Genomic DNA, 14,882 nt, shown 5'->3' with positions numbered 1-14,882 from the left:
ATTAACCCCATGCTTTACAGTTAATCTCAAAAATCCTGCCTCCATTAAACTGAATAGGTGGGAGCTGCAGGCTATTAATAGCAACTGTCAGTGGTTGCTATAGGAACAAAATAAACTGTTAGTATAAGATGCTTATGTGTGAGGTAATAAGATGTCGGTGGTGAGACAGATAGAGAGACAGAAAAAGACAGAGACAGAAAAAGACAGACACAGACGTGGAAAGAGACAGACGTGGAAAGAGACAGACCTGGAAAGCGACAGACCTGGAAAGAGACAGACCTGGAAAGCGACAGACATGGAAAGAGACAGACCTGGAAAGAGACAGACGTGGAAAGAGACAGACCTGGAAAGAGACAGACCTGGAAAGAGACAGACCTGGAAAGAGACAGACCTGGAAAGAAACAGACCTGGAAAGAAACAGACCTGGAAAGAAACAGACCTGGAAAGAAACAGACCTGGAAAGAAACAGACCTGGAAAGAAACTGGAAGAGAGACAGAGAGACAGAGAGACAGTTACTATCCTGGGCAACGCCCTGGTACTATAGCTAGTATTATATATATACAGAGAAAGAGAGACACAGACAGAGCGGGAGACAGCCAGAGACTGGGAGAAAGACAGACAGACAGTTACTATCCCAGGCAATGCCGGGTGCTACAGCTAACTATATATATATATATATATATATATATATATATATATATATATATATATATGAAAATATATATGTCTAATATATAAAGCTGAGTGTGTGTGTATATATGTGTGTGTGTATGTATGTGTGTATGTCCGCTAAAGGAATCTGCACCATCGCATGTACGATCACAACATTTTGCACAGACGCTCCATTTGACTCAGAAAATGTCATAAACTATATTTTGAGGGGAAATTTTAATCTCGCTCTTTACAGTTATTTGCCAAAAAACCTGCCTCCATTAAAGCCAATGGAGCTGGGAGCCGCAATGCTTCAGAATAATGTTGCCGTGTCACCATACAGCCAGGAAAAGAGACAGACAGGGAAGACGACAGACAGACACAAACAAAGAGATAGTCAGGGAAAGAGACAGAAAGACAGACAGGCAGGGAAAGAGACAGACCAGGAAAGAGATAAAAAGACAGAGAAAGAAACAAATAAAGAGACAGACAGGGAAAGAGGCAGAGAGACAGAGAGAGACAGACAGGGAAAGAGAAAGACAGACAAAGAGATAGAGAGACAGACAGAGAGAGAGAGAGAGACGCACAGACATACACAGACAGAGAGAGACAGATAGAGAGGGAGACAGACAGAGATTGGGAGAGAGATAGAGAGACAGTTACTATCCCGGGCAACGCCAGGTGCTACTATATATTAACATTGGTACAGCTTGAATTGATGATCAAATGTAATGAAATTGAGGGCATTTCCTGGCATTACAATGTTTGTCTAGAGACGTCTCAATACTAATAAACTGGCACAGACGCTTCCATCTCTCATTGATGATGCTTAACTCCTCTTGTTTCGGAGGCTCAGCAGGACTGTAGTTTTACCAGCACGCGGCTAAGACTTTACTTTCTAGTTGTGCCCGCTGATTTCCCTCGCTATGTTATTGAGAAGCTAAACGCAGGAATAGGAAGTCATTACACAAAAAACTATATACTGTTCATTCTGCTAAAGGCATGTACAATGGAGAAAGGTAGACACAAATTAAATACCATATTATAAATTTAGGTCCACCATATCTTCAAGACTTCTTGGTTAAGAGAGTGGGTATTTATTTATTTATTTATTTATTTACTGTGCAAAAAAAAAACAATTGGGAAGGTGTGGAATAAATTCTGTATAGAATGATTTACAAATTAGAAGCATTTTTTTTAGCTTAATTCCACCAATTATATTAAAATGCAAAGTGAATGAACAAAAGAGAAATCTAAATCAAATAAATTTTGTAGGAATATAGTCAGATGCGTGAGTAACCAATTATACCAAACAGGTGACAATGATTATTATTTTCATTCGTATGTTCAAACACAGTCATTAAAGAGGTATTCCCATCTCTAAAATCTTATCCCAAAAGATAGGAGGCAAAATAATAAAATTAGCAGATACCTACAATTGGAAATGTAGTATAGTTCTCCTGAAATAGCCATGTATCATGTGCAGTGCATTGCAGCTTAGGTATCCATGATTACATCCACAGTTGGTTAGTAGTGATGGGTGGACTCACAGATTACCTTGATTGGTGGGTTTAACAGGATTTAAAAAAAAATAGATTCCAGCCGCAATTGATCCCGGATATCTGGCTGGACGTTGGTCCCCATATAATACTATGGGGGCCAGAATCCAGTTCTTAAATATGGTGGTAGAAGGGATAGGGGAATTGAAGCAGGCGTGCTATACTTACCGAGTCTCCATCGCGTCTGTAACTCCATCCAGGCCGCTCGCTCTTCTTCTGGGGCCACTAATTATTGCTTATCTGATAAGGCCCAACAGCTGGGGGCTCGTATTCTCGAGCAGGGGAGGCCCATGCATATTGAACCCCTGAGCCTAAAAATAGCAGCCTGCAGTTTCCCAGGATTGTCGCATCCATTAGATGTGACAATCCCGGAACTTTACCCGTCCCATACCGATTGCCCTGGTGCGGTGGTAATCCAGGTAAAAAGGGGTTAATGTCAGCTCACAGATGACACTAAGTAATGGGAGGCATCTATGAGACCCCCTCATTACTAATCTGTTAGTGAAAAGAAATAAACACAAACACTGAAAAAATACTTTATTTGAAATAAAATACAAAAAGACACCCTCTTTCACCAATTTATTAACCCCCAAAACACCCAGGTCCGACATAATTCACACAAGGTCCCACGACCTAGTCAAACTAAATATTGATTTTATTTAGATTTCTATTTTTTTCACTCACTTTGCATTTTTTAAGTAACTATTAAACACCTCTGTTGAACACATTCCTACTATGCAGCATTTTTTCCACACCTAATTACAACTTTTGCACTTTTCTATAGCACCAACATATCCACCAGTGCTGTACAGAGTTTAATATCACTTAAAGGTTTGTTCAGACTTGGGGATCAGGTTTACAGTCACTCTTTGTGACTGCAGACTTGTGAATCCTCACAGTGAGCATAGTGCACACTGTCAGTATTTTCCAGTGTTGCGCTGTGAGAGGGAGGAAAAATGACCACAAGTCTGCTGTATGCATACATTCCAAACTGCTGTATCCGGCCTTGCTCAATTCATTTTCATTGAGCAAGGCCCCTCAAATCTAGCTGGCACGGGACCACATGTATGCAAATTACATCATTGTGGGCACGCATTCACCAGCTTCTGGCACTGGAGAATCCTGACAGTATGCACACTGTGCAATGTGAGAAGTCACAGGTCTGCAGTCCTGCAGATTTTAACACCAAGCCTGTAGAACCACTTTAAAACAAATTTAAATTCTCAAACATATACACATATAATTATTATTTACTCTATGCCTAATCTTTTGGTGTGTACAGAAAGACCAGAGTACTATCATGAAACCTATGGAAATACAGGGGAACATATGGACTATACAAATATCCTTCTTCAATTTGTAACCCTGAACTCCAACTGCCTGCAAAGCAACAGTGTTAATCACTGAGCAAATATGCTGCATCAAAATGTTAAGTGCACATATGATATGTCAACACCCTTAAATGGAACCCGTCAGGTCCAATATGCACCCAGAAGAAATTCTAGGTGCATATTGCTAATCCCTGCCTATCTGTTCCTGTATCTAGTAGCAGAGATAAAGAGACCTTTAGAAAAAGTACTTCTAAAGATCTTTTATCGTATGCTAATGAGCCTGGGGACTAGTCCCAAGGGCGTTACCTCCCCCGCCTAGCCACCCTTTTAGCACGCCCACAGGGTGTGGTAACATGCTATGTGGGCCTGCCAAGGGAACTCCCGCCCTTGCAATTAGTTCCTGGCCTCATTAGAATATAAGAACCGATCTTTAGAAATACATTTTCTAAAGATCTGTTTATTTATGCCACTGTATACAGGGACGGTTAGGCAGGGATTAGCAATATGCAGCCAGAACTGCTCGTGGTCCTGGGTGCATATTGCACCTCATAGGTACACTTTAACTTTACAAAAAAATGATATGACTACTTCAAACTTTTGAGTTCAGAAATCCGTGCACACATAGCCGGATTATAATGAGGGAAATCTGGGCTACCGACCGAGGTCCTGGCTACTCTTAAAGAGAGCCAACCACTAGGATTTTCATATATAAACTAAAGCCAGTTCTACACTGGTGCTATCATGCTGATTCTATACATACCTTTAGGCGGGCTTTGCACACTACGACATCGCAGGTGTGATGTCGGTGGGGTCAAATTGAAAGTGACGCACATCCGGCATCGCAAGCGACATCGTAGGGTGTAAAGCCTAGATGATACGATTAACGAGCGCAAAATCGTCGTAATCGTATCATCGGTGCAGCGTCAGCGTAATCCATAATTACGCTGACGCAACGGTCCGATGTTGTCCCTCGTTCCTGCGGCAGCACACATCGCTGTGTGTGAAGCCGCAGGAGTGAGGAACATCTACCGGCGTCACCGTGGCTTCCGTAGGATATGCGGAAGGAAGGAGGTGGGCGGGATGTTTACATCCTGCTCATCTCCGCCCCTCCGCCGCTATTGGCCGCCTGCTGTGTGACGTCGCTATGATGCCGCACGACCCGCCCCCTTAGAAAGGAGGCGGGTTGCTGGCCAGAGCGACGGTCACAGGGCAGGTGAGTGCATGTGAAGCTGGCATAGCGATATTTTTCGCTACGCCAGCTATCACACGATATCATACCTGCGACGGGGGCGGGGACTATCGCGTGCGACATCGCAGCATCGGCTTGCGATGTCGCAACGTGCAAAGCCCGCCTTAGTTGTGAGATCGGATGTATACTTTCTGAAATACAGGCAAGTAAAGTTTGTGATATACACAGTTATTTGATTGGTAGCAGCTATATAATATCTAATAGGTGCGTCAGGTTTTGCTAGTTATTCCAGCCCCTGTCTGCTGCCTGTCTGTCCTCCCCCTGTCTCTGTTATTACAAGGGAAGGAGGGAAGAAGGACAAGGGGAAGAAGGACAGGCAGGCAGACAGGGGTGGGAATAACTTTCAAAACCTGACCCACCATTAGATATTCTGTAGCTGCTATCAATCAAATAACAGTGTATTTGACAAACTTTACTTGCCTGTATTTCAGAAAGTATACATCCGATCTCACAACTAAAGGTATGTATAGAATCAGCATGATAGCGCCAGTATAGCACTGGCTTTAGTTTATTTAGGAAAATCCTGGTGGTTGGTCCTCTTTAATCTACCCTTGCATGTACACGCTGCAAAAAGAAGCCCAATTCACATGTAAAGACCTGATTTTCAATTGCTAAAATGTCTGCAACAAATCTGGTGCATGTGTCTATACCTTATCCACACAGGTTATAGTAGATATTAGAAAACAGAGTCATAACTGAAAATTTGATCTCTTTGTGCTTTTGGAATGAACTTTTAGAATTAAACTTCCAAATGCTGCCAGGAGTTTATAATACTGTTTAGTGATTTAGAAATGCCACTAAATGTGATATTTCACTACAAAGGATGAACTTCAATGTGCATTCCCCTGTCAACTTCAATTTAATTATAATCAGAACATTAAGAGATAACATATGATAAACTAAAAGAGGCATCAAACTGACGTGACAGCAAGTCCAGGGCCGAGAAAGGAGAATTCAGTAAGGACGACATTAATTCTGTTGTGGGCCACAATTCTGTAAGATACTTTGCATTCATTTATAGATTATCATTTTATTACATACTATTCTCATATGTGTAAGCAGATCGCATTTACAATTTAGATTTCTGCAAATATGAACTTTTTAAAAAGATTATCAAATCCTGTCAAAAACTTTCTTAGCACTTACTGTCCTAGTAACTGTACAAGAAAAAAGAGAGTGTTGTATGTTATCTAAGTGCAATGTTTCCTCTTGCTGAGAGCTAAGCCAGTGTAAGGAGACTTATAGGCCATGCAATGCTACTCTGGAAATTTAACTCTAGAGCCACCTATTGGATGTAGTATCATTAAAAGTCAATGTCATATTGGCTTTCAATAGGAAGCACTAAAGTTTAAAGGGCACTTTACACGCTGCGATATCGCTATCGAGATCGCTAGCAAGCATACCCGCCCCCATCAGTTGTGCGTCACGGGCAAATCGCTGCCTGTGGCGCACAACATCGCTTACACCCGTCACACGGACTTACCTTCCCTGCGACGTCGCTGTGGCCGGTGAACCGCCTCCTTTCTAAGGGGGTGGTTCGTGCGGCGTCACAGCAACGTCACACGGCAGCCGTCCAATAGAAGCGGAGTGGCGGAGATGAGCGGGCGGAATATCCCGCCCACCTCCTTCCTTCCTCATTGCCGGAGGATTCAGGTAAGGAGATGTTCGTCATTCCTGCGGTGTCACATATAGCGATGTGTGATGCCGCAAAAACGACGAACAACCAGCGGCATGCACCACCAACGATATTATGAAAAGGAGCAACGTGTCAACGATCAATGATTTTTGACGTTTTTGCGATCGTTGATCACACGCTGCTATGATGCTAATGACGCCGGATGTGCGTCACAAATACCGTGACCCCAACGATATATCGTTAGCGATGTCGCAGCGTGTAAAGCACCCTTAAGTCCTTGTCTTCTCTAAAGAGGCTATTTGCATATGTAAATTCCCAGAGGAACATTGCATGGTCTATAAATCTCTCCATAAGAAGAAAGATTCCCCCTTAGAAAACCACTCTGAGGTTTAACATCTAGCGAAATCACACCTCCTGCTTTTCGCTGAGGAAGGGAAAACATCTGAAAACATGTGTCTGCAAATGGAATGTCTGGTTTGGCTTGTTATCCTAAAGCCTGCTTTACACGTTGCAATTTCGCATACGATATCGTATGCGATTTGCAACACCCCCATCGTATGTGTGGCACGTTCAATTTGTTGAGCGTGCCGCACATACGAGTAACCCCGGTCACAAATACTTACCCGTCCATATGACCTCGACATGGGCGGCGAACGTCCACTTCCTGGAGTTGGAGGAACGTTCAGCGTCACATCAACGTCACGTGGCAGCCGGCCAATAGAAGCAGAGGGGCGGATATGAGCGGGACGTAAACATCCCGCCCATCTCCTTCCTTCCGCATTGCTGGCTGGAGCCGCAGTACGCAGGTAAGATCTGTTTATCGTTCCCAGGGTGTCACACACTGCGATGTGTGCTACCCCGGGTACGATGAACAATCTGACATTCAATTCATGAGGAATGAATGACGTGCGTGTGATGAACGTTTTACCGTTCAATCACACGTAGCTGTTACACACTACAATGTACCTTACGATGCCGGATGTGCGTCACTTACGACGTGACCCTGCCGACACATTGTAAGATACACTGCAGCGTGTAAAGCGGGCTTAAGTCATGTGGCAAGGCTTGTTAAAGTGTCAAAATTGACTTTTAGGATTGCTACATCAAATAGGCGGCACTAAAATTCAACTGCTCTTCCTCACTGAAGAAGCTATTTGCTTACTTAAATTCCCAGAGGAGCATTGCATGGCCTATAAATCTCCACAGAAGAGGAGACATTCCCTCTTAAGCCTGCTTTACACGTTGCAATTTCGCATACGATTTCATATGCGATTTGCAACGCCCCCATCGTATGTGTGGCACGTTCAATTTGTTGAATGTGCTGCACATATGAGTAACCCCCGTCACACGTATTTACCCATCCATACAACCTCGCTGTGGGCGGCGAACGTCCACTTCCTGGAGTGGGAGGGACGTTCGGCGTCACAGCGACGTCACACGGCAGCCGGCCAATAGAAGCGGAGGGGCGGAGCTGAGCAGGACGTAAACATCCTGCCCACCTACTTCCTTCCGCATTGTGGGCCGAGAGCCGCAGGACGCAGGTAAGATCTGTTCATCGTTCCCGAGGTGTCACACACTGTGATGTGTGCTACCCCGGGTACAATGAACAATCTAACGTGCAATTCTAGAGACCGGTACGATGTGTATGCGATGAACGTTTTAACGTTCAATCGCAATCGCACGTACCTGTCACACACTGCAATGTAACTTACGATGCCGGATGTACGTCACTTACGACGTGACCCCGCCGACACATTGTAAGATACATTGCAGCGTGTAAAGCAGGCTTAAGAAAACCACTCCGAGGCCTCTTACTTAGCCAAATCACACCTACTGCTTTGCGCTGATGAGGGGAAACCAGCTCAAAACATGTGTCTGTGTCACGCTGCTCTAGTGCGGGCACTGAGATTTACTGGGGAAACAGTAACTGGATGCAGTAAGCAGACAACCCACTAGAGGGCGCAAACATAACAGAATAGTCAGCAGGCCAAGTCACTACCAGGATTACAGTGAGAAACAAGGGGGACGAGGCAAAACGTGGTCAGGTGCTAGTCAAAGGTCGGGAACCAGGAAGAGATGTCAAAGTCAGCAGGGAGAAGCAGAGCCGAAGGCAAGTGCAAACAAAGCAAGGTCAGAGGCCAGGAGATCAGAGCAACACACAGGGACAGGACCGGGAAGTCAGGACAGGCTGGCAAACAAATGGTACAGGTAGATTCAGGAACAGGAGAGACATTGGACAGGAGAGTCATGGGATAGGACTGGGAAGTCAGGAGAGGCTGGCAAACAGACAGTACAGGGAGATGCAGGAACAGGAGAGACACAGGACACTAGAGTCGCAGAATGGGACTGGGAAGTCAAGGGGGTGAAAAACAGACAGGCCGTATGTGAAGGGAACAGGTCAGAATGGTAGCTGGGAGGTGGGACAGATCAGGGAACACTCATGGGAGCCAGACTCAAAGAGCAGAAACTATTACTGGTGGCGTTCCAGTAACAGCAGCACCAAAATATAGCGTCCTGCCCACAGAAAGGAGGTATGTAGGAATAAGCCCCTCCCATGGCCATAATCCTGGGGAGAGATACATGTATAGCTCAGCGGTGTCTGAGCCTGACACAGATCATGACAGCCTGCAAATGGAGTGTCTGGTTTGGCTTGTTATCCTAATTCATGCAGCAAGGCCCATTGAAAGGGCAAAATTGACTTTTAGGATTGCTACATCAAATAGGTGGCACTAAAGTTCAATTCCTCTTCCTCTCTGAAGAGACAGTTTGCATTATCTACAGTATGTTATGTAATATTTGTTACAAATTTTATTATTAACTTAAAGGGGAAATTCATTCAAAATAATCTTCTGATGATGCAGATCCATATGAAGGGTATAAATCCTTTTCCTCACAAATTTCTATAACTGGAAGAAAAACCATTGAACATACATCGTGTGAAGAATTATTAGGCAAGTTGTATTTTAGAGGATTTTTTTTATTATTGATCAACAACTATGTTCATAATCAACCCAAAAGACTCATAAATATAAAAGCTTAATATTTTTGGAAGTTGGAGTGGGGTTTTTTTAGATTTGGCTATCTTAGGAGGATATCTGTTTGTGCAGGTAACTATTACTGTGCAGAATTATTAGGCAACTTAATAAAAACCAAATGTATTCCCATCTCACTTGTTTATTTTCACCAGGTAAACTAATATAACTGCATAAAATTTAGAAATAAAACATTTCTGACATGCAAAAACAAAACCCAAAAAATTAGTGACCAATATAGCCACCTTTCTTTATGATGACACTCAGCCTACCATCCATAGATTCTGTCAGTTGCTTGATCTATTTACGATCAACATTGTGTGCAGCAGCCACCACAGCCTCCAGACACGGTTCTGAGAGGTGTACTGTTTTTCCTCCCTGTAGATCTCACATTTTATGAGGGACCACAGGTTCTCTATGGGGTTCAGATCAGGTAAACAAGGGGGCCATGTCATTATTTTTTAATCTTTTAGACCTTTACTGGCCAGCCACGCTGTGGAGTAGTTGGATGCATGTGATGGAGCATTGTCCTGCATGAAAATCATGTTTTTCTTGAACGATACCGACTTCTTCCTGTACCACTGCTTGAAGAAGTTGTCTTCCAGAAACTGGCAGTAGGTCTGGGAGTTGAGCTTCACTCCAACTTAACCCGAAAAGGACCCACAAGCTCATCTTTGATGATACCAGCCCATACCAGTACCCCACCTCCACTTAACTTGCGTCTGAGTCGGAGTGGAACTCTCTGCCCTTTACTGATCCAGCCTCTGGCCCACAAATCTGGCCCATCAAGAGTCACTCTCATTTCATCAGTCCATAAAACTTTTAAAAAATGAGTCTTAAGATATTTCTTGGCCTAGTCTTGACGTTTTATCTTATGTTTCTTGTTCAAAGGTGGTTGTTTTTCAGCCTTCTTTACCTTGGCCATGCTCCTGAGTATGGCACATCCTGTGCTTTTTGATACTCTAGTAACGTTGCAGCTCTGAAATATGGCCAAACTGGTGGCAAATGGCATCTTGGCAGCTTCACACTTGATTTTCCTCAATTAATGGGCAGTTATATTGCGCTTTTTTGCCCAACACGCTTCTTGCGACCCTGTTGGCTATTTGCCATGAAACGCTTGATTGTTTGGTGATCACGTTTCAAAAGTTTGGCAATTTCAAGATTGCTGCATCCCTCTGCAAGACATCTCACAATTTTGGACTTTTCAGGGCCCATCAAATCTCTCTTCTGACCCATTTTGCCAAAGGAAAGGAAATTGCCTAATAATTAAGCACACCTTATATAGGGTGTTGATGTCATTACACCGCACCCCTCCTCATTACAGAGATGCACATCACCTGATTTACTTAATTGGTAGTTGGCTCTCAGCCTATACAGCTTGGAGTAGGACAACATGCATAAAAAGTATCGTGTGATCAAAATACTCATTTGCCTAATAATTCTGCACATAGTGTATGCACGGGCAATGAAAGAAAGGACAGTGAGCTGACAAGGTCACAGTGTATTTGCAGTAAATGAATTCTCTAAGTAGTGCCAAATGAGCATTTTATATAGTGCTTTAATTTTTGGACTTCATCATTATTTTCTTGTACTGTATGTATTTCTGACACATCGGATGCCTAGACTGATAGGTAGAAAAGCAAAAATCTTCTTTATGATTAATGGGGTTTCCTAACAATATGTCCTAGAGAAACCTTTCTGACTTGACAGCCACATCGAGATCCTGACCCCTCACAGTAGTGCCACCAGCGATCCCATTATTGGTATAACGATAGTCAAAGCTTTTCAGAGAAATCACCACACCGAGGAAGTGTACCAAGATCCAGGGGTTGCTACATTACTCCCATTCAGATCTGCTCTTCTTTGTGGGGCTACTCACAAAAGTCACCATCTTGAGACCAGGCCTTTAGAGCTGTTTGCTAGACCTGGTGCTTATGCACTAATGTGGCAGACAGCCGCGAGCCACACATCATGGGACCACAAGAGACTTATGGCTCCTGAGCCACACTTAGGGGACCCCTGTCCTAGATTATCATCTGAAATTTCTACTCTCCATATGTGTACACCACTACCAAATACCAAATACCAATCCCGATACCAAGTACAAATACCAATAATTTTGTCCAATGTTACTTTTCTGCCAGATTTATTAGGGATTGTTGCAAGCCGGACAATGATCTATCACTGTCAGCGGATATATTCTTTCTATATTCATTTGCCACATGTTACAAGAGGTCACTGTAGCTTACTAAATAACAGTAACTGACTATTTGCTTTCTTTTAGGGGTATGTCAAAAGCACAGTCAATTGGATTATACTCCTCATGCAATAGTACAGCCCATTGCAATGACGTTAACATCCGACCTTTCAAACTGCCCTCAATGTACCAAAGGCAAATGGGATGATGGACGAAAACTTTCCGCACCAGAAAGCAACAAATCCAGCCAAGAAGGCACACAGGGACAGGCCAGCGAGAAGGAAAGCGGTGGCAGCATGACTGAGCTTGACAAGGAGGCTGAGGAAGATGCCGATGAGGGCTTTTGTGAACGACTCGGTGCAGAAATCCGTGTGAAGCTCAGAGGAATAGTGGACAGCAAATATTTTAACCGTGGAATCATGATAGCTATACTTGTGAATACAATCAGTATGGGCATTGAGCACCATGAGCAGGTACGTCACAGTCATATGGCTACATGTTTGTGTTAGTAAATTTAATGGCAATTTAACAATTTGTTATACAGGGCTGTAAACGTAAAGGGGTCATCCCATGTTTTACCTTCAGGAGCACACTGATCTCCAGCCTTATAGCTTCCTGTTTGCCAAGGAGCTCAGTGCTCCTGATGATTGAAATCTTGGATTGGTCAAATCTGTCAATTATCAGGTGCATACTGTGTGGTCCCCGATTCTGAAAGCATAGGCAGTTTTGCTGTGCAGTACTGGGGGGGTTCAGGAGCCAGCTTCATAGCAGCGCTTGGATGTTTTATTGTAAAGAGCTTGTAAGTGTTGCGCTTTTTGCCTAAGAGACCGCCTACCTTTAATGAATTACACACTTTGCTGGCAATGTTGACAATAAAGTTAAAAATTCCTCCTTTATTGGGATTTTTTTATGAGGAAGGTTGAACTAGATGGACCTAGGTCTTTTTTCAACCTTAGTAACTATGTAACTATGTAACTATTGAAAATGGAAATTTTATTTCTTTTTAATAAGAGGTAAATTACAAAGTTGCTTGATTTTGCTAGCACTTTGCAATTTTACCCATTTAAAGGAAATCCATCAACAGGATTTTGCTTTGTAATCTGAGGACAGTAGGCTAAAAGGGGCTTTACACGCTGCGACATCGCTAATACGGAGTCGTTGGGGTCACGGAATTTGTGACACACATCCGGCCACATTAGCGATGTTGCTGCGTGTGACACCGATGAGCGATTTTGCATCGCATCGGTGACATGGGGGTCCATTCTCGATTATCGTTACTGCAGCAGTAACGATGTAGTTCGTCGCTTCTGCGGCACCACACATCGCTATGTGTGACGCCGCAGGAACGAGGAAGCTCCCCTTACCTGCCTTCCGGCCGCTATGAGGAAGGAAGGAGGTGGGCGGGATGTTCCGGCCACTCATCTCTGCCCCTCTGCTTCTATTGGGCGGCCGCTCAGTGATATCGCTGTGATGCCGCACGGACCGCCCCCTTAGAAAGGAGGCGGTTCGCCGGTCACAGCGATGTCGCCGGGCAGGTGAGTATGTGTGACGGGTCTGCGCGATGTTGTGTGGCACGGGCAGCGATTTGCCCGTGTCGCACAACAGATGGGGGCGGGTACCCACGCTAGCGATATCGGGACCGATATTGCAGCGTGTAAAGTAGCCTTTAGTCACAGATTTAATCGTGTCACTTATTAGTCTGTATGATGTTGTTTTCACACAATGATTGTTTTATCACCAGTAGATTATCACTGCTCAACTGCCTCTTGTTCTAATCATGCTCGTCTGATAAGCAGCTCACTGTAAATTGAGAATGTGTACAGAGAGCTTTGGTTTGGGCGGGGTTAGCTCTCTGATCTCTGCTGCATATTACATCTATAAACTTTTATTGTGTCACAACTGTTGCACTCAGTAATCTAAGTGAGACATCGTTGGAATCAGGGTCTCTTTTCCTACATTATTCTATTCTCAGATGAGGTAGCAAAAATATGGTGACAGACTCCTTTTAATAAATTAAGGCAACTCTTTATTTCACCAACATCTATTCTTTCCAAAGCCCCCTAACACATACATGCTCTGTTTGGTATAGCATGGGTGGGTTTTTAGTGGGGAGAGGTGTGTAAGGTGCTGCCAGACAGCTTTGAAGGTTGTTTATTTCCATTGAGAAGAAATGGATTATGCTTTGAAATTCAGCATATTCCATATTTTCCCTCTTCTCATTTTCTCCGTTAAGAGAGAGTCAAGAGGCCCTGTACACATGAGTCAATTAGATGGTCTGGCCAAAGTCGTTGGGTTTGAAACTCTTCTCTCTAATATTCTTAAACTTCTAAGAGCTTCCATGGAGGGGTCATGAATAAAGAGAGCAATGCATAAATATATTGTAAGTCAGGCTTGACAAGCCACTGATGAGGCCAAATTAAGGATCTTTAATAAAATAGAAGAAGTAAAGTGTTTCTGCTCCGTGACTCCTGATGAACCCCATAGGAGGTCATTTGAGTTTGTGATTTAAATCTATCTTGTCTACATCACAGTATCCACTGGCTCTTTGGATTATTGTTAAGGAAGAAGCTGCAGTTCTGTAGATGGTGCTGAACTATTACTAATTCCCTTCATGGTGGGAGTTGCAATACAGCGCGCAGCGGGATGTCGTTAGAGTGTTTTGGAGAATGAAGACAGACATAAAATGTCTCTCACCGAAAAGATTTCATTTCTCGTTGGGGAAAATGTGAAGTAAAACAAAACTATATGTAACTATTATATGTAATGTGTGTTGGAGACAATCATTGTACAGAGGCACTGTGTAATATAAAAAATGGAAACTATAATAACAGTAATTAGAAAATGTCCATATAAAATGAAGAGGTCTCATAAAACATATCCCTAAACAAAAAAGGCAGTGGCTGTATAAGAAAAATGACCACTAAGATCACTTTGTGTCCTTTTAACTGCCCTCATCATGATTGTACTTAACCAAATATAACATGTTGACATATAGAATCTACATCTTCAGAACACAGCATGGTATTTTAGGGTACAAAGGATGAGATAAATGGACCTATTTACTGTAAAGCTATTGACTGTCATTTGTCTTAAAGTGAACCTGTCAGGTGCAATATGCATCCAGAACAACGAGCAGTTCTGGGTACATATTGCTAATTCCTGCCTAACCGTCCCTGTATATGTGGCGCCCCTGACCCGGTCAGGCACCACTGAGTACTGCACCCAT

At 43.4% G+C, this 14,882-nt stretch overlaps 1 protein-coding gene across 4 annotated transcripts in view; it reads left to right on the top strand.

The window, feature by feature from the left end:
* The window catches only part of CACNA1I (calcium voltage-gated channel subunit alpha1 I), a 1,217,075-nt gene that overhangs the window by 839,531 nt on the left and 362,662 nt on the right, over window positions 1-14,882 (top strand). For all 4 annotated transcript variants that reach the window (XM_075321783.1, XM_075321781.1, XM_075321782.1 and 1 more), the window contains one exon: window positions 11,744-12,129. In XM_075321783.1, coding sequence (XP_075177898.1) covers window positions 11,744-12,129 — 386 coding nt within the window. The remainder of the gene's footprint in view (window positions 1-11,743; window positions 12,130-14,882) is intronic.

Source organism: Anomaloglossus baeobatrachus, chromosome 8, assembly GCF_048569485.1.
Source record: "Anomaloglossus baeobatrachus isolate aAnoBae1 chromosome 8, aAnoBae1.hap1, whole genome shotgun sequence".
NCBI classification, from domain to species: domain Eukaryota; kingdom Metazoa; phylum Chordata; class Amphibia; order Anura; family Aromobatidae; genus Anomaloglossus; species Anomaloglossus baeobatrachus.
This window is presented reverse-complemented; position numbering and strand designations above follow the sequence as displayed.